This window comes from Hemitrygon akajei, chromosome 29 (assembly GCF_048418815.1).
Source record: "Hemitrygon akajei chromosome 29, sHemAka1.3, whole genome shotgun sequence".
Lineage (NCBI taxonomy): Eukaryota > Metazoa > Chordata > Chondrichthyes > Myliobatiformes > Dasyatidae > Hemitrygon > Hemitrygon akajei.
Genome location: NC_133152.1, coordinates 35505938 through 35525695, shown reverse-complemented (window position 1 = coordinate 35525695; position 19758 = coordinate 35505938). Strand labels below are relative to the sequence as shown.

Sequence of the window (19758 nt, the reverse complement as noted above, 5' to 3'; positions counted from 1 at the left end):
GCCTCTGCTAGGTTGTTTCATGTGAAGATCTAGACAGTGAATGTTGGCAGATTACCCAGCCACAGTGATATCACTCAATTGAGACCCATCCTCACCCACATTTTCCAGCAGGAGTCTCTGTTTCAGCTTGCTCTGCTACTAGAGGTGAGCAATAAGTGCCAGGCTTGCCTCCCATGCCCAGAAGCTGAGAGTAAATTTGAAGCATCCTGGTACACTCTGCTATACAGCTTTTAACACATCCTTCTATTTTTCATTAGGATCTTGGAGCATTAAAGATTCCAGACCAGTATAGGCTTCTGATTTGGAGGGGGCTTCAGGAGTTCAAACAGGGGCATGACTACAGCTCACAACAGTTGATCAGATCCAGCAACAACACCGCCACAATCAGTGGAGAGCTTCAACGTCAGCGGGTGATGGAGGCTGTCCACTTCCGAGTGCGTCACACCATCACCATACCAAACCGGGGCGACGACTGGGGAGACTTTGGCTTCGACCTGCCTGACTGCAAGACGCGAAAGCCGTCAATCAAAGAGGAGTTTACTGAGAGTGAGCTAAATTAAACACAGGAAAGGGAAAAGGAAGCTCTGCAGCATCTCGCGTTGCTAAAAGCACTGACTGTTGTAAAATAAGCTGAGGGAGGTTGGAGTGTCTGTTCCAGCTGACCAATCCTGCTATAATGCTACAAACATTGTTCCTGGTTGCTCCTTGCCCAGGCAGGTTAAATACGCTGCAGAACAGAGGAGTTCACTTATCAATCAAACGTGGGGTCGTCTCACTGCTCTTCTCGGAGTTAATCTGAATGCTCAATTTTTTTTCCCTCTTTCACATTGCCTTCTATCTTTGCAATATTTTCAATCAGTTAACACTTGCACATCCACCACCATACTCCATCAATCATTGATTATGGGTCTGCAATGTTTCTTGTTTACTCCGAGCATAGCATCTGTCACATTCCTCCTCGTGCTCTGCCCAACTGTTGCCATGCACAGCTCACACTTTGCTGGACTGCCAGAAATATTTGTGAACATTCAACAGGCCTGTCAGCACAGTGTACTAGCAGACCAGCTCTACTCCATCCTTCCTGTGTATTCATACATTTGTTGATTTCCACAATTGATAATATTGTTGACTCTTGACATTACAGGAAATTTTTGATGATGAGAACTAAGTGTGTATTGAAATGTAACGTCTACTTGAACTGAAAACTTTTCACCTACAGTGCAGTTCTCCTCTTCGTCAAGGAGCTCCAGTCTTAATACACAGGAAAATAGTCTTAGAGGTACTCCAAAGTTAACAGATAAGAAAAAAAGGATGGGTGGGTAAAGCCTTCATTGTGGGTATACTGTAAAGGCTAAGGACATCTGTGTTATTGAGAGAGGAGTTTGATGCCTCACTAGATTATGACAACATCTTACAAATCTAGCATTTTTATATTTTTTAAAAATGAAAATATTGTGAATATACAGCAGGACCATAAGAACTTGTTAAGTGACAGTCTAGATTAATGTTTCAAGTGTAGAGTAGAAACTGGAATAAAGGGGGCCCCTTTAAACATGTTCCAAAGATTTTAATATTTCTCATGAGTATTTGTTGTTTCCTTTTGCCAAAAAGTACACCCATTGCTTCAAATTGGTTTGCATTTCTACATTATTCCATTGCATGTATTATATAAAGTGTTAATCTCAATACAATACAATTCCTTAAAGTGGCCCCCTGATCTTCCATTTCCTACATTCTACACCAGAAATGTTAAAAACTGTCACCCGCCTTCCTCTCACCCAGTTGAGTTTAAACTGAGCCAGGCTGACAGGGACCAATGTGCATGTCTTTGTAACAGAGTGTACCAAGTTAGCTCCTGACCCAATCCAGAGCAAACAATCAGTGGGACAAAAGCTCGGGGGAGTTTAGACTTGCCTGTCAGTGGAGAAGAAAGCTAGTCTGAGTTTAAACTCGCCTGTCAGTTTATTATTTTTGTCCAAAAAGAATTTCTACCATTTAGTTTTCCATTCAATCCTGGGTTAACCATTAAACACATTAGTCTGTCCTTCAACCTGCCCTTTAGCTGCTGCAGCATCTTGCTGTCTTCATCACACACACAGGTTGCTGAAATGTTCATCTGCACCTTTCATACTGTCACATTCAACTCCTCCAGCTCTCTTCACCAGCTTTGCCAGATTCTGCCCCATTCAAACATCAGCCCTCCATCCTGATAATCCAACATCTCTATCCTCTGCTCTCTATAGGTGAGAACAGTTGCTGTCCATCTAAGAACTATTTCAAAATACCTGCCTTTCAAGGACCTCGTGTTGAGATTTGGGAAGCTCATCCAAGGCTAATATGTTGAGCTGAAAATTGTTTCTTTGAGCTGATTTCCAGGCCCTTTCCTACACTACTCTGAAGCCATACTCACTGCTTAATCTTCCTCCACTACTCCAGAGTGAAACATCTTAAGGTAGTCCATTAAGTTGAATGCATTTGATACTCCATTATTCATGGTGAGGCAGGGCCTATTTTTAATGTGTAATCAATAGATAATACTTTATTGATGCAACAGGAAACTTCACCCACCAGAAAAAAGCACACAAACACCAGCATTCTAATTTGGCTTCACCTGTGAATCATCAACTGATTTCCACATCAGATACATCGTTCACTGGAAATATCATTGCAACATGTGACACATAAACTATGCCCCAAAATAGCCCTTGAATCCCCAAATTAATTTGGAATTCTATGCTTGGTTAAATCTTCTAGCTAGGAAAGAAAATCCTCAGTTTGAAAGATCTGTAAACTTCATCTTTGGCAGGGGTTCCCAACCTGGGATCCACGGACCCTTTGCTTAATGTTTGGGGTCCATGGCATAAAAAAGGTTGGGAACCCCTGATCTATGGGAACCCCTTGAAAGGCAGTACCCACTGTGAGTAAGGTAGCTCTAACACAAGTTAATGGCAGCTCTAGTGTAGTCACTAGTGAGACTCCATCATGTATGCATGATGGCAAGGAATCATACCTATAACACTCAAGGATGCATTGGTCTGTAATTTTCTAGATCTAATTGCACACTAACTCATATTGATGAAGCTGGATTTCAACTAATTTTATCCGAGGACAGAACAGACATATAAAAAGAGCTGTAAGGCAACAAAAACTTGCCTCTAGAAAACTGAAATTAAAGCAGAAATGCTGGAAATACCCAGCCGGTTTGGTAGCATCCACAGAGAGAAACAGAGATAATGTTTTAGGTCAATGGATTTTCATCAGATGAAACATTAATTCTTCTTTCTCCATGGACACTGCCAGACCTGTTAGAAAATACCCAGCATTTTGTTGTAAACTGAAACTTAATGCACTGTTGACCAGTTTCTGACCCTTCTCTTTCTGTCCCAGACTATTTCCAGGTCAATTAATTTCAGGTATTTTAATGCATGTTAATTTCTTTTTAATTGAAATACTTTAATCATGAGCTCTTGTGCAAAATCTTACTAAGACTTTCACTGAAAACGTGTTGTTTCATCGGTTTTAAACAATATGTAAATATATATATTTTTTCCTTTTTGATGCATTTTGTGATGTACACACCTTGCAGGGCAAGGCAATTCTATCCCAATGAACTAATGGAAGAAAAATTCCTCAAGCCATCTGTAGCAGATGCAGTCAAATTTATTGCATGTAGTGCTGCAGTGTTGCATTTAGAGCCAGTGGCTATTGCTTCTGTCCCATTGTGGAAAAGACTGAGCTCCTGGAAGCACGGTTCATTCTTTCTCAGCTAAAAAACAGGGTAAATAATGGACGGTGGAAGTTCCCAGTGGGTCACACTGCAGGGAGACGAATAAATGTCTTTTTGTTTCTTCTAGGTGTCAACCAAGTTATTTACAAAACTGTCCATTGTTAAAATGGGCGGCCCAATTAGAGGAAGAAAAGGGTTGTGTGGAGAGGTGGTGGCAGTACTTCACCTCAAGTTCTGGTCTTCATTTTGTCACTGGATAAAATTTAACAGTGGATCAGTGCTCCACCTGCTTGGGCATAGGTGAAAATTAAGGAGGGGAAAATTGGTTCATGCATAGTTTTTTTAATTAGACTGTCTTGTTTTGATGGTTAGAAAATTCCTGACTTAATCCCAGAGTACAGCCAATGCTAGATGCAACACACAACATGCTGGAGGAACTCAGCAGGCTAGTGAGAATCTATGGAGGAGTCCATTGATTCTGTCTGAACTGCTGAGTTCCTCCAGCATTTTGTGCATGTATTGCTTCAGATTTCCAGCATCTGCAGTCTCTGTTTTGTTGTCAACACCAGGTGGTGGCAGGCTGCTTTTAGAGACCCCCACAACACTGGCTTGGCCAGTTGCAAACACAATATGTGGAGCAGAGTAGAGTGGCTTTGTTTTTGAAGTGTAACTGGCCCACCTTCTATGTAAAAGTTGACAGCAGTCACCTCCAAAAATAAAGTGTCCGACTTTATTCCATCAAATGATCGAATGATGCGACCATTCAGGTGACATTAATCTCCCCATTGCTCACCATACTTTTGCTATTAATAGAAGTTTTCAAGAACGATTTTAAAAATGCCTTTTAAAGTCCTGATTATTATTTATTGAATCATGATGGAAAGATGGCAAATTAATACTTATTTTTCTGATAATTCCAGAAGGTTTAGTAATCCCATTACCCCAGTGGGCACAGTGCCTTGAATAGCCAGAAGATTTAAAAAGGGAAGGGTGGGGGATAAATCACACAACTAGGGAGGCATGTTTTAACAATAAACAAGTTTGGGACAGAAATGTGGAAGGTCTTTGTAAAATGTGTGTGAACTCTTAACCATAACCTCTGTAATTTTTTAAAGACTGCAATGAATCAAAGGTGAATAATATCCCATTTCCTTGTTTAAGAATCTGTGCTAAGTAAATATACCGCACCAGATTGGTTACGGCTGGCAGCACTGGCATTGTACAGTTAATATTGTGGTGACCTTGAAGTTCAGGTTGCTCCATGCACCCTTTATACCCAAATGGTTAACAAGTCCCAGTTAAATTTCCACTGTACTATTTCAATCCAGCTGGTGACCCACTTGCTGTGAAAATGTTGCCCAATGAACCACAAGGAACAAATTGATAGAATTAATCTGAGAGCCATTTACAAGGGCTGTTTATACATTGAGGAGCCTGTGTCTGCTTCATCTCAAATCAACTGATAAAGACAGGGTTTCAGGAATTATATTCCCATTCCTGTTTTTAAAAAATAAAATTTAATCAGTTTATTATAATAGTGGAATTGTATCTCCAGCTGACTGAAGATTAGATGTTGCATGGATAGAACATGAGGAAACATCTGCTTAAACCCCGAGGTTGTACGCACATCAGCCCCAGTTTTCCTCTAGACTACCCTTTAGAGAATCACACAATCAATTCCCCATTGAAGACTTAGCTGCCAAAACATTGATTTATTTTCAAAGCTGTGGAACTACTCGTACAATCAAAATGAGTGAAGTATAGAACACAGATGTATTTATCATCGGTCACAGTCAGCATTTTCACTCCATCTGTCTGAAAGGTAATTATTTGTGGTACCCTATTTTTTAACCTGTACCTTGGATTCAAGAAGTAATGAATGCCTGTAAGTCATTAAACTACGGACCAATGAACTACTGCTGCTCTTACTGACATCTGGACACATGCAGTTTCCAGCTGAGGCCACTGGGCAGGCAAATTCTGGGTGATTTTATTATCAATGATGACATAATTGGCCTTCAACTGATTACAATTAATTCTGGAGATCAAATGGTTTGAGTGTTAAGAACTTAAGGTAGGCAGGCAGAAATTAACTATCTGGTCCCTACGGGTTAATATTGTCACATGTACTGAAGTGCATGTGAAACAGTTTTGCATGCCATTCATGGAATCTCCGATCTTGACCACAGCCCTATTTTCCTGCCCATTCCCCATCACCCTTGACTCACCTGTGGACCTCACACCTCAGCCTTTAGTGTATTCATAGCTTCCCTTTGCAGAGTTTTCCAAAACTTCATGATCTTTTGAGAGAAAAAAAATATTAACTTTTAAATTGGTTGTCCCTCATCCCACAATTGCACTCCCTCATCTGAAATTCTCCAGGAGGAAATTTCCTTTCAGCATCTGCCTTGTTCTATTTATATTACTTCTCATTCTTCTAAATGCCAAGGCACTACCTTTTGTCATGCCAAGAATCACCCTGTGTCAACCAAAGACTAAAACGTGATGCTATCCCTGCCGTAGTCAAGAACTGAATGGTTTCTTCTTGAAGAGGGAAAACGGCTCTGCTTCCTCCCACCCTGTCCACTGACCAGAATCTGCTTAGGCTCCAGCACTGTAGATCACTGTGGTCTCATCTTTAAACTCAATTGCTAAAACAACAATCATGAAATTAGCCTTCCCATGACTCAGTCTCTCACACACACTGGTGCACTTTTCCCAGCATAGGGTGAAAGGGGGCTGAGGTGGAAAAATACCCATTTTTTTTCTTTTTTTTTTAAGACATGGAAATCCAACAGCAATCAGTACCCAGAAACAATTTGCAACTTATTTTTAAAATACTGTATCATGATCTCACAATTCTAGGAGCTCTTTCTCAGTCATAATCTGGTGGACACACTGTAAAATTACATTTTGGGCACTTGTGTGACCCCACACCTCTGAAAAGTATCAATTTAAAGCACTTTATTGCTTTAAATGTTAAAGAATTTTAAAAATAGTTTCAATGTCAACTAATGCTTTTTAAGCCAGTATTAATTGTTACCTTATATTCCAAACCAGTTGTAATTGTGTAGTTTTTTTATTTGTAATGTATCATTTGAAATTGTCTCAGGATGTTTTGTATCACAATAAAGCACATGGATCCTGTACTTTGTGACATAGTCTGTCATTATTCCAGAATTTCTATTCAGCTGCTTGCTTTAGTCACTTTTGCAACATAAATATGTCTTGAAGACAGATTTGCTTCAGGAATATTTAAATTAAGAGCCAAGATCAGATGCAAATTAAAATACTCTTCCACCCCACCCCCCAATCTGCTCCAACTAAGGATCTAACAAAATGCTGCTGTAGATTCCATTTTGAACACTGACTGCATTGTGCAAAACTCCTTTCAGGTAGAATCATCAGTGAGTGGATGGAAGGGTCTTCCACTCAATAGATTAAATCGAGATTTCAAGTCTCCCAAAAATATTTTTAACACTGTTTTAAATTCAAGACTTCAAACAAGCTGAACTGTGTGATCCACACTCTATACCAGAGACACAGCGATATTGGAAGCATCTCAAAGCATTGGATTACCATCAACACCGCTGTAAAATCTGCTGGCAAGTTAAGCAACAGCAGTGTAACCTTCCCAGGTCAGATTCACCACCACAGAACACTGATTACCAGCTGGAGTGAATGGGCCAGATCATTCCCATGCCCAATATAACCACCCCCCCAAACAAGTTTAATCTGAGCTCATACATAGCCAGCAGTTTCTGAGACACAGAATGTCCTTCAAACCCTAGATGGATTCTAGCATTTTCACAAAGTCCTGTAACACCTACCCAAATTTGCTCAAAGTAGCAGAGGGGCATCCAGGAAGGTGTTGGACTTTTTGAGTCCCTCCAGAAGGAGCATGTGAATGGCTAATGTAAGCAGTGGGAAGAACATGCAAGGAGCTAATCAACTCCCTGCTTGATCAAGATCTCCTGTGCCAATGTCTACATTTACTGCAAGAACCATACAGTGCAGAATTCTTCACCAAAGATATTTTTTATTTGTAGAACTAACTTTAAAGATTTAACAGATGGCTGGATAAACAAAAATGATGCACATGCTGTTAAATCACATCCAAAGACTACAGGAACATAAAGAAAATGTCAGTGTCTGCCTGTGTGTGAGAGAGACACTTAGAATGACTAAGCACAAAATAAAAACCGTGAAGTCCAGAATTGTTACTACTCCACACATGGAACATTGAATAATTCAAATAACAGACTACATCAGAAGGATCACTGACCTGAAATGACAACTCTTTCTCTCTCCACAGATGCTACTTAAGCTTCTGAATACTTTCAGTTCTTCATTTCAGATTTCAAGCATGTTTTTTTGCTCCACAGCTTCTGAAGATATAGTTTTGTGAAAAAGCAGTTAAGAGAATTTACAAAGAAACATATGCTACTGTAATGTATTCAATTATGTGGTACATGCTATGTTTTTTAGCTCCAGAAACTAATCGGGGAAAAAACATAGGAACCCAGGGATACTCATGCACTTAGTTTTACTTTAACAAGACAACCACAAATGATGTGGTGCCATAATAGCATATGTCTTTCACGTAATTTTACATATAACCTGTAATGAATTATGTAAACAAATGTCTAATCAAACAATATATTTACAATACTACTGGAATATTAAATACACTATACTCCTCCCTGCTTAGCTATAGACAATTTATTATAGAATGCATCACAACTCAGATATGTAATGTATTGCTTTCTAGTCATATACAGTATATATAGTGTATGTATGCATATGTGTGTAAATGTGTATATATACTGTAAACAGGCAGTAAATATACATACAGTATACTACATAATACAACTACTATATAGACATCCACAGCATAGTAAATTTTAAACTGTCCCCTTCAGGGCTAAAGAATTAATTGTTGTGGACGATTTCTTACTCTTGTGGGATATCGTCTTTCCTAACAAGTGAGGGGGTCACTCTGCTTGGCAGGTAAGATATGACTGTGAAACAATCTCAGATTCTGGGGTCTCCTCCATAGTGGTTGAGTTGACTCTGAGGCAGTGGGACGTGGTCCTGAGAGCTCTCAATACCTTTCTTCTGGATGTGTTGACATCCCAACACAGTGCATGGCAAGTTGCTCGATCTGCTGATCACCAAAACTTTGAGCCAATGCTTTCATTTTGACTGCGCCTAGATGACCAGCATACAGCTCCTCCAATTATTTAGATCTCAGCTTGGATGGTACAACTCTCAATACTAACATAAGGCAATCTCTGTCAAGAGTAAGTTCATCAAAGCACTGGGAAACTGGAATTTCTGCGATACATTCCAGCCATTTTGGGTTGACATGAAGACCTAAGACAGTATGGGGACTTTTCTGGTTTTCCTTTGGATCATACATTTTTCAAATATTTCCTTTTCCAAGGGTAAATGGAAATCGATCAGAATTAGTTATCCACTTGAATTCTATATGTGATCGTCTCCTCCAAAAACACAGAGCCCATTTCTGTATTTGTGGTGCTGCTGTTATTGGAACACCCTTATGTGAATAGAAAATGAACACTAATGGTTGATGATCAGTAACAAGGGTAAACTCTCTCCCAAACAAGTACTGATTGAAACAGTTTACTCCCTAAACCAAACTCAAAGCCTCTCTGCCAACCTGTGCCTATTTTTTCTCTTCAGTGGTAAGGGAACGTGATACAAAGGCTATGGGGCATTCACTTCCATCACTCATAACGTGAGACATGCCTGCACCTATACCATAAGGTGAGGTATCACAAGCAAGCTTCACTGGACAATGTGGAGCATAATGTGTGAGTAGAGTCTGACATCACCATTTCCTTTGCCTTTTGGAAAGCCACCTGACACTGCTTTGTTCACTTCCAGTTCATCCTGATCTGTAGCAAATTAGCTGAAGGGGTGGAATACAGCAGCCAGGTTTGGCAGGAACCTGTTACAGTAATTGACAAATCCTAAAAAGGACTACAAATGTGACACATCTTTTCACCTTGGGGCATCCACCACTGCTTGAATGTGTAATTCTTGTGCATTAATGGTGTGACCACAGTAAGCTTGATTTAAATAATTCACACTTGTTGCATCCTGCTTTGCGCCTATATTCTTCTAAACAGTCTTGAGATTTTGGAGATGGTCCTTGTCATACTGGTAACAATGATGTCATCCAGGTAACACTAAGTGCCTGTGCAGCTTTGCAGCAGTTGATCCACAGCTTTCTGCCAGAGTGCAGGTGCAGATGCTACTCCAAAATTAAGCCTATTACAACAATAAAGCTTTTGTGAATGTTTATGGTGTGAAACACTTTGGACTCTTCTATTTTCATCTGTAGGTAGGCCTCAGCTAAATCCAATTGGCTGTAGTGTTTCCCTTCAGAAAAGTTTGCAAGATATCCTCTATCCTGGGCAGATGGTACTGATCTACCTGTGGCACCATCCAGTACCTTTCTTAATTTGCTTTCACTTGACTTTATTGCAGGGGATGTGCCATGCAAATGGTGGATGGATCTCCAATCAAGTTGTGCTTGTCTCAACCAATCACGGCCCTATAAATGCGGGCCCTCCGGTTTTTACCACATACAAACCCAATGTGACTTGCTGGACATTGTATTTCACTGTTATGAATCTAATCACATAGCATTTATCCAGTAGAACTTCTTAGCTGGATATCTGAAGGCTTCATTTCAATATCTTTGAAATGCCATTCAAACTCACTTTGTGGAATGACTGAAAATAGCCAAGTGTCCAATCCAATTTTAATTAATTTGCCATTCACTTCTATGGTAAGCCATATTACTTGTCACGTGTTAATTTTCACATTGTATATCTCAAGACTACTCTGTTCTCTAAGACTCTCATCATTATCAGATTTAATCGACAGCATGCAGATTAATGCTCTTTTTGAAACTGCAACTTGACTTTTTCTCTTTTTCTCTTCACTATGCAGTCCATTTATTTTTGTCTGCCTGAAATAGGATCTTGCTTTAACAATAGCTAAGTAATAACATTAATAGTGCTCTTCCAAACAAGAACAAATGGGGCTGACTGCATTTGGAAGTCAAAAGTGCCACTCCACTGCTCTATTAAAGTAGACCAACTGTGAAATACATTGTGATTAAACAGAGTTCTGCACAGATGGAGAATATTAAGTTGATTATTCCTGTTATCAGTCAAAGTGATCTGTAGAGGCTGGTGCAGTAATTCTGCAATTGAAGCAATACTTTAGTTAGAACCATTGCACAACCCATACTGATCCTTATGAATGTTCAATACCAAAGGTAGAAAATGGTTTCAATGGATTTAATACTTATCAAAAGTTTTGCCAGAAAGTCGACATAAAACACGAACTCCAGTGTCCAAAGGTTCAACAGGCAAGTTCGTCAGCATAGTGAATGGTGGGCTGTTTGATTTGACCTTTTCTTATAGTATGAAGGAGGCAGCAAACAGTATGAGGACAAACAAAAAGCTGCCAAAAGACAGCAAGACCTGCTGAAAACACAAGTTCTATGATACCGTTTAGGGTTGAGTGTGTGTGTATACACACACATATACATGCACCTGTGTCTGGTAGGAAAATGAACTTCTGTAGTGGACAGTAGGGAGGACATGATTGACTTCAACAAGATGTAGACAGGCTGGTCAAATAACATACAAGTGGCAGATGAAAAATCAGAAAAAGCTGCAAATGCTCAGCTAAACAGTCAGTACTTGTGAAGAGAGATGCAAATTTAATCTTTCAGGTTAAATATAGAACTGTACAACACAACAGGTATTGCTCTTTTGGTCCACAATGCTATGCCAAACTAATTGTACTAATCCCTTCTGCCTGCACATGGCCCATATCCTTCCATTACTTGCATATTCACATGCATAAGCACCTCTTAAATACCTCTATCATACATCTGCTTCCACCACCTCTCCTTTCCGGTCCTGATAAAGGGTCTCGACCTGAAACATCGACTCTTTATTCCCTTAATTGACGCTGCCTGAATTGCTGAGTTCCTCCAGTATTTTGTGTGTTGCTTAACAGTTCCAGCATCTGCAGACTCTTGTGTTAGTCTGTCTTTTATCTCTCTTGAATTCCCACCTCCAGAGAGCTAAGAGGTCCCCCCACATAGAACAGAGATTCACAATCACTTCTTCAAAATTAGTATCTGTTCCTCTTAATGTGATCTCTTCTACAACACTGGAGAAAGCAAAGAGCAGATTGGCTGACCATTTTGCAGGCCATTCTGAGCTGCAAGTCACCTGTGGCTTTAATTCCACATCCCACTCCCACCTATTTAACTGTGAACACCTGCACTGTTATAAACAGTCTTAATGCAAAGTTGTGAAAAACATCCCATTTACTTTAGACACACTGCAACCTTCTGGACTCAATGTCAAATTCATCAGCTTCAAATATCTCACTTTCTCTGCAACAAAACCAGCCAGTTCAGCCATCTGTGGGATGTATGAGGCTGTCCAGCAGGGTTAGCATTTCTGATGAGGGGGCTTAGTTCTATTCTCACTCACCTTTGATCTCCACTGGACACTCAGCCACTCTTACAGGAAGTACTTAAACTGGCCACTGAGTGTAGAAGTCTATTATAAACAGGTTTCCAGGTTCTACCTTGATCAGATCATTGCAAATATAACCCTGGATTAGATAAAACCATGGAAACTAATGTGTCAAGTGGTCACAGTTCTTCAGTATTACCCAGTGATCCACGTTGGTTAAAGAGAGGGGGGGGGGGGCGGGTTGGCAGCTGCAGGAGAAATGGAAGTGACTTCAGCTGTGATGCTCACCAGCTATTGACAGCTCAATCGGTCCACAAGTCCACATAAAAATTTTTACCACTTAAGTAACGAGCAGGCGGCAAGATGGATGTTTTATCACAGGGGTGTGAAAGAGTGGACACCAGGATGCTAGCTGTAAAATTTAGCTGGCTGGTGGTGTAGTGGCATCTGCACTGGACTTCGAGGCGAGTGGTCCCTGGTTCAAATCTGGCCAGTTCATTGTACGCCTTCCATCTGAGCTGGGTTGAGTGTCAAGCTAGCAACTTGGCCTCGTAAGAAACAGACAAATGCTCAAAAAACGGTAAAGGGTGCCGCCGGATGTGCCACGTGGCACAGGGAGGAACAACACCAGTTGCTGGAAAATAGTTTCAGTAAGGAAAAATCAGATAAGCTTCTTTGGCATGGGAGGTTCTTAATTGATCTACCTAAAGTAAAGAGTGGACTATTGTAAATAGAAAGGACCTATCAACATTAACATTAGAGATAAAATAAATATAGATTTGAAAGTAATTAATCAGAATAGAAGAAAATGCTTTCATCTAGAGTATGCTAGGAGTTAGAAACTCAAGAAGAGTGGTAGAGGCAGAAGTTCTCAAGATACCTTGATGAGTTTTCAAAGTGCTGTGATGCTCCTAGTGAACACCATGGATGTGCTGGGCTGACTGGTGCCTGTATTTATACATTCTGTTATCGTGTGAGGAGACAGACCACAAGGTTAGCTCATGCAACACTGAAGATACTAATGCCTGACGCAACTGGAGATCCAAAGATGGTCAAGTGTTGGCTGATTTTTGTTTTCAACCAGGCATCTCAGAAGGTGTATTTGTCTGGACTTTAGTTAAGACTAATCCAGAAAAATTGCACATAGGAAGCTGCTGCTAAATTTTGCTGTCACTTATTTCCACTCTACTGTGTAAGACTTCAGAAAGTGCAATTGAAGTGGAACACCACGTCTGCTTGAAAGCAATTTCTCTGAGGAAAAAAAAGAGGGATTAAGTAAATGGGAAGCACCAGAGAGACATTCTATTAAGTATCAATAAAACCAATTGTTTGGAATTAAATGACCTTGCCTGGTGCTTCATGGCAGGGTGTGTCTGCACTGTGCAACTACCACCCCGCCCCCCCCCAACACCACTGCCCCGACACACCTCCTCTGCCACCTGTCCCACACCCCTCCCATGGCGCTCTACTCTCGCCATTCCCAATATCCTTTGTTCCCACAGTCCACGTTACTATGCACACCAGAGGCAGGTTCGATTTTGTCATTTAAAAAATTGGATAGGTATATGGACAGGAAAGGAATGGAGGGTTATGGGCTGAGTGCAGGTTGGTGGGACTAGGTGAGAGTAAATGTTCGTCGCGGACTAGAAGGGCTGAGATGGCCTGTTTCCGCGCTGTAATTGTTATATGGTTAATAAAGAATGGTATCCCATTCTAAGTAACCAGTTTGACTATCTTTAAGAATCTGTGCACACTTGCTACAAGATCCTCCCAATTTTTGTACTTTCCCTTCCTTTTTGCATTTCCCCACTATATTCCTCACACTGCCAGAATTTATCCATCTGACAATCTACGCATTCCTCAGTTAACTACACAGTCAAGTTCTGTGTCATCTGCCAAAGTTTTATCATGCTTCCTACAGACTAAATTATTACCATTACAAAAGTTTTTTTTTAAATTCATTTACGGGATGCGGGCATCTCCAGCTTATCCATCATTTATTGCCCATCCCTAGTTGTCCTTGAGAAAGTGGTCATGAGCTGCCTTCTTGAACCACTGCAGTCTCTGAGGTATAGGTACACCCACAGTGCTGTTAGGGAAAAAATTCCACATTTTTGACCTATCGACAATGAAGGAACGCCAACATGTTTCCAAGACAGGATGACGAGTGTCTCGGAGGGGGATTTCCAAGTGGTGGTGTTCCCAGGTATCTGCTTTTATCGTCCTTCTAGATGGTAGTGGTTGTGGGTCTGGAAGGTGTGGGGACCAAATACTAAATGTTGTGGAGCCCTACTTGTTCCAAAAGCATCCATCAATTATTACCCTCTGCTTTCTGCCAATGAACTAATTTGGATCCAATTTGCCTTTGGTGGGCTTTTAAACTTTTTGACCTTCCACCTAGGATCTTGTCTCTCACAAAATTAATGTGGACTGGATCAAACATACTTCCTTCATTGACGTTCCTTGTGACCTCCCTCAAAGAAAATAATCACATGAGCTTCCATGAATTACCCGTGGACCTTCCCACGACGATCTTGCCTTATTTAACTTGTTAAAGAACGGTACAGTGTCAGCGGTTCTCCATTCTTCTGCCAAAACTCCAATAGCCAGAGCGGATTGGAAAATTTGTACTCAAGGCCTTCACAGTTTCCTCCTTTGCTTCATTTCACACACACACACACACACACACACACACACACACGAGTGAAAATTCAAAGCAGCTCTGTAATGTGCTGTGGGTCAACTTCTTCATCTTGCTTTTGTCAATCAGAGATTCTGCTTTGTCAAGGTTAAATGCTTATGTGCAATCAGTGTTTATGCATGTGAACAGAAATTTGAGACGCTGCTGCCTTGGCTAGAAAACAGGACTTCTCTCGTCCCTTCTTGTACTCAATGAACTGTATGAATGATGATCTAACACAAGTGGTGAAATTAATACTCAATGCATTGACAAAACAGTGAAAGTATATGCATTTCACATAAGTGTGGCTGTCAAAAACAAGAGACAATACAGTGCACATAATTACATTCATTAAAATGTTTACATTTTTTAAAATAAAATTAACTATTCTATTACAAAAGGGGCAAATTTCAAACTGTCCATCACCTGATCTCTACAATGTTGGATCCGGCAAGTATAGTATTTATAAGCAATTCTAAGTTGTCCAATTATTGCAAATATAAAAGCACATTTTTCTAAATAAATTACTTATTTGAAACAACACACATTAAACATAATTGAATTCAATGCAATTAACTGATTGTAACAAAGAATCAAACATTTATTTCATGTAGAAGAAGACAGCAAACAAGAAATCCATGTGCAACCTGGATTGTGGATAACCACATTGGTTATACATACTGGTGCTGACCATGGTCAACGAGCCATGAAATCAAATGGACAAGTTCTTCCAGTTCATAGATAGTAAACTTTTATCTAGGTACTCTAAAAAGTAGATACTTAACCCAAGTCTTCAGACTCCTGATACACTATCGGGAGAGCCTCACCTTCATCAGATTTAACCGCGTGCTTTGTCCATGTCATTCGAGAGTTTGACACCTTTATAGGTAACAGCAGACTGAACAACAGCTGCGGATTGCACATGAAACGGACAAGTGGCATACAATTTGAGGAGTAAAAAGGGAGGCAGAAACCATTTTTAAAAAAATTTCATCAGTTCCAATGCCAGATTCTTGCAGACATTTCTGCAGGCAGGATCCTGAACTCTGAACCATTCACAATATTAGTCTCTGCCAAGTGCTGATTGTTGGTAGAGCATCAGATTCTCAGGAGGGTGTGACAGAACTGTACCACACAATGGGTTAATTTACTCCTGCATTACATCCCGCCCCCAAACCCTCCACTTACCAGATGAGTATATTTGCTACCACTCTAACCCTACTTAGAATAAAATTCTTCCTTTATAGGTATCTGTCTTCTGTCCAAAAGGTCTAGTAGTATGCAGAACAGCTCTCTGCTCTCCGATCATTTCCTCTGTACGCCCTGACAAGTTACTGTCACCTTTTGTGATTAAGCATGGTCCTCACTTCCCTCCGCACATCTCCGTATCAGGGAACCTCAGTTTTAATAACAGTGCCGTCAAGAGGTTCATTCCGCAGGTCCACTGCCGAACCGTTCCTCCAAGACTGCTCCGCAGCAGCAGCAACCTGAATCGTCCACAGGAAGTTCTCTTTTGTGATAAAGGGCTGCTCCTTCCCTGAAGGAGGAAGATCAGAAAATTACTCAAAACTAACAAAGCGCTGCCTCTAAAAAATTTGTAATGTCCAGGGGATGTGAAGGGCATTATGGAAATTTAAGGTTTTATTTCTTCTTTCTCTCCCAGTGGTATTTAATAGGTAAATAGGTACAATTCCAAGGATGAAAACAGCACCTGTTCTTAATGTGGGAATTTAAATAGTGAGCATCGAGGAACATATGACTGATGTAGTGGGATTAATTATATCACCCAAGACAATTATTCCAACCAAAGGCAATGGATTCAGCATTCCCTAGACTGTAAGGTGCTTGTTCTCAATGCAGCAACCTGAGATTTTGATAATGCATTTAAAGGAGATTCGTGACTGGCCTGAAAATCTGGAAAGGGAGCAAAAAACTCAGCTCTAGTGCTTTCCTGACCCTGAAAAAAAACTTCCATTCCCTAATGTTACTGCTTTGTAAGACACAACAATTACGAGAATAGGGGAGCAAAGTTTATGAATCAAGGGGTGGAGGGTACATGGGGTGATGAGAATAACAAGAATTTTAAAAAATATCAGGCATATTACACAACATTTCTCGCATCACAAGGACATATTAAGAGCTTCAAAACCAATTGCATGCTATATTGTACTCACTGTTCTTTTCACAAAAATAAAGAACATTTTAGTCTAAGAAGTTCCCTCAGTGAGATGACTGATGAGTTAATCTACTTAATGACTGTTACCCACGCAGAATTCTTTAGCTTCTTTGAAAATGAATCAGAATATCTTCACTCATTTAAATCATAGTCTTAAACCTCAAACATACCTCCAAAAAAGCAGTTCCTCTTAATACCTGCCTTGATCATGTGCATAAGTCCTACTTGTGTAGCTTGATATGACAAACGAAACCAAACTGACATTTAACAGCAGTTTCCATAAATGGCAATCGAGTCAGCACCAACCCTATTATAGCCTGACCTATGAATACTCCACACTCCAGCACAAATGTTCTAAAACTACAAAATGGAAACTCTGATCTGAATCATCGCAACATCTCCCTCTTTTTACTAACCTTTTAGCGTCTTGAGGAAGTGTTTGAGAAGCTCTCTGTAAGCATCTCTATATCGCTCATTATGCAGTTGGGAGCACACTGGCCTGGGTGTGCCCTGTTCCGTTATTCCCAGTGCATTTTGATTGTCCATCTTTAGTGTTCCTTCTGATCCATGAACCTTAAAGGATTCAGGAACAAAAATTGAGAAAGTACACAATACTTGAACATGCTCCGTCCAACTGGTACTTCCTCAACAAAGAGAAATTCATTACTAAACAGTACAGTGGAATCTGGTTAACATGGGCCATCAGTTAATTGGGGCAGTCGCTTATTTGGGACAACTCTTAAAAGAACAAAAAATAATTTTAAAAAAATAGTAGTATCCCCTTCATTTATTTGGGACATTATGCCGCTTAACTGGGGCAGGAGACTGTTAACAAACAATTTCTAAATAGTGTTAGTGGAGTGTAATTGTATAGTCATTATATACAATGCTGTGCTTAGAGTGAACAGTTTTTAAATAATGTCAGTTGCGTGTGTTTCTGTTCAAAAAATTGTGATTTTGGCAGGGAGACAATTCAGAACAGCTTTCCTCACTGTGGTTTCCAGTGTTCAGGCTTGGGGAAGCCAAAAACAGCCAGGAGTAAAAATGAAACAATTTCACTGCTTCAACAAGTTAGTCATCTTGAATGTTACAATGAAAGTGAAGATTTGGAGGATGAAGACAGTCTATTATCTACAGTAGGTGCCTGCACTGATTTTGTTCATTGACACCCAATCAGAAGAACACGGCAGTGTGAACTGGATGAACTCCTCTGTTGTTAATGACGAGTAACTTCATATCCAGTCTTATGGTACTGCAATAGTATTGATAGCATTCTAATTTGTTCTGTTTTTCATTTAAATACATAATTTGTTACTCAGCTAAACAGTAGCTTTTTTAAAAAATACCTTTTTAACTATTTCCATGAAACTTTGGCTAATTGCGACTGTTGCTTAACTAGGCCAAAAATGTACTGGTCCCGATGTATCCCAAATAACCGGAATCCACTGTATTTCCAAAAAGAAATTGTAGTAGATAAGCCATTCTAAACAACCTGAAACTTTGGAAGGAGATTTCTCATGATTTCCCATAAACTGTCAACAACCTGCCACTAATGCCAGTATCAGAATGTCACCTTAGACCAACAACAGAATTGATTAAGCCAAAAGTACACTGGGGAGATGGGCATTACGGAAAATATTTACCCCAGGAGGACCCAGAGGCTTCAGAGTGGGATTATGAAAACAGATAAAAGTTGATAGAAAAGGAGATGATTTAAAAAAGGGGGGATGCCAAGACAGAGAATGAAAATAACAGGAAATAATTGGGGGAAAAATATAAAATAATAATTATTAATCAGGTTGCGCTCTAGATACTTACCTCTAGTCTCTGGTCACTGCTCCGTGTACAGTGCTGACTAACATCAAGCGTGACTATTGCCCCACTGGCAAATTTCATACTAACAGAGACAGCATCAGCATCCTTAAGGGCTGCAATTTCTGTCAATAGAGAATAGGTGAGGGTCACAATTTACAAACCATATTAAAGTCAACTTTCCTCCTTCTTCAAATAGTTGCTTTGATTTATTTCCTGTTAAGAACTCAGAACTGTTGGACAATTCAGTTTTAGTGTTTTCCTTGACCAGGTGTGGCAGATTCAGTGCACATGACAAGACATGCACAGAGGATTTTAAAAGAAAATGCCGCAAACGTCGCAACTTTATGCAATAAGGGATGTGAGGGATCACGACCTAAATCCACAGTCTGAGTTTAGAACCAAAGCAATGTGCAGTAATTCCATTTTAACCACTACCAGCAGCATTCTCATTGTTCCTCCTCAAAACACTTTCTCACTGCAGTTAACATCCAAGGGCTGCAGGCACAAGATGTCAGCTTCAACCCATGGCAATTTTTCCATACCCTTATTCCAGCCAATAAGCACCAGCTGGATATACCCTTGTGATGAACTCACAATATTTTTATTTAGAGATACAGCACAGTAACAGACTCTTATGGCCCAATTACACCCATGTGACCAATTAACCTACTAACCCATATGTCTGGGACGTGAGAGGAAACCAGCAGGCCCGGAGTAAACCCACACGGCCATGGGAAGAATGTACAAACTCTTTCCAATGGCTGGAATGCCACTGTCCTTCAATAACAGTACAGCTCTATCAAGTGTTTAATTTATCAGTGAT

The 19758-nt window shown here is 40.2% G+C and overlaps 2 protein-coding genes and 1 long non-coding RNA gene across 13 annotated transcripts in view; 1 reads left to right on the top strand and 2 right to left on the bottom strand.

The window, feature by feature from the left end:
• tp73 (tumor protein p73) overlaps positions 1 to 6876 on the top strand; it is a 228472-nt gene extending 221596 nt beyond the window's left edge. For 6 of the 7 annotated variants that reach the window (XM_073032167.1, XM_073032166.1, XM_073032170.1 and 3 more), the window contains one exon: positions 258 to 6876. In XM_073032167.1, the coding sequence (XP_072888268.1) occupies positions 258 to 560 (303 nt within the window). In that variant the 3' untranslated portion in view covers positions 561 to 6876. The remainder of the gene's footprint in view (positions 1 to 257) is intronic. The other variant, XM_073032172.1, reaches the window with a different exon arrangement.
• Positions 1 to 9778, bottom strand: part of LOC140718436 (uncharacterized) — a 36175-nt gene extending 26397 nt beyond the window's left edge. For both annotated transcript variants that reach the window (XR_012096691.1, XR_012096692.1), the window contains exons 1-2: positions 8013 to 9778; positions 5956 to 6027 (exon numbers count right to left, since the gene is read on the bottom strand). This is a non-coding gene — a long non-coding RNA (uncharacterized lncRNA). The remainder of the gene's footprint in view (positions 1 to 5955; positions 6028 to 8012) is intronic.
• A 5441-nt stretch (positions 9779 to 15219) lies between these two features.
• Positions 15220 to 19758, bottom strand: part of LOC140718431 (myo-inositol 2-dehydrogenase-like) — a 63945-nt gene continuing 59406 nt past the window's right edge. For all 4 annotated transcript variants that reach the window (XM_073032163.1, XM_073032162.1, XM_073032161.1 and 1 more), the window contains 3 exons: positions 18939 to 19057; positions 17537 to 17693; positions 15220 to 16481 (listed from right to left, as the gene is read on the bottom strand). In XM_073032163.1, the coding sequence (XP_072888264.1) occupies positions 16333 to 16481; positions 17537 to 17693; positions 18939 to 19057 (425 nt within the window). In that variant the 3' untranslated portion in view covers positions 15220 to 16332. The remainder of the gene's footprint in view (positions 16482 to 17536; positions 17694 to 18938; positions 19058 to 19758) is intronic.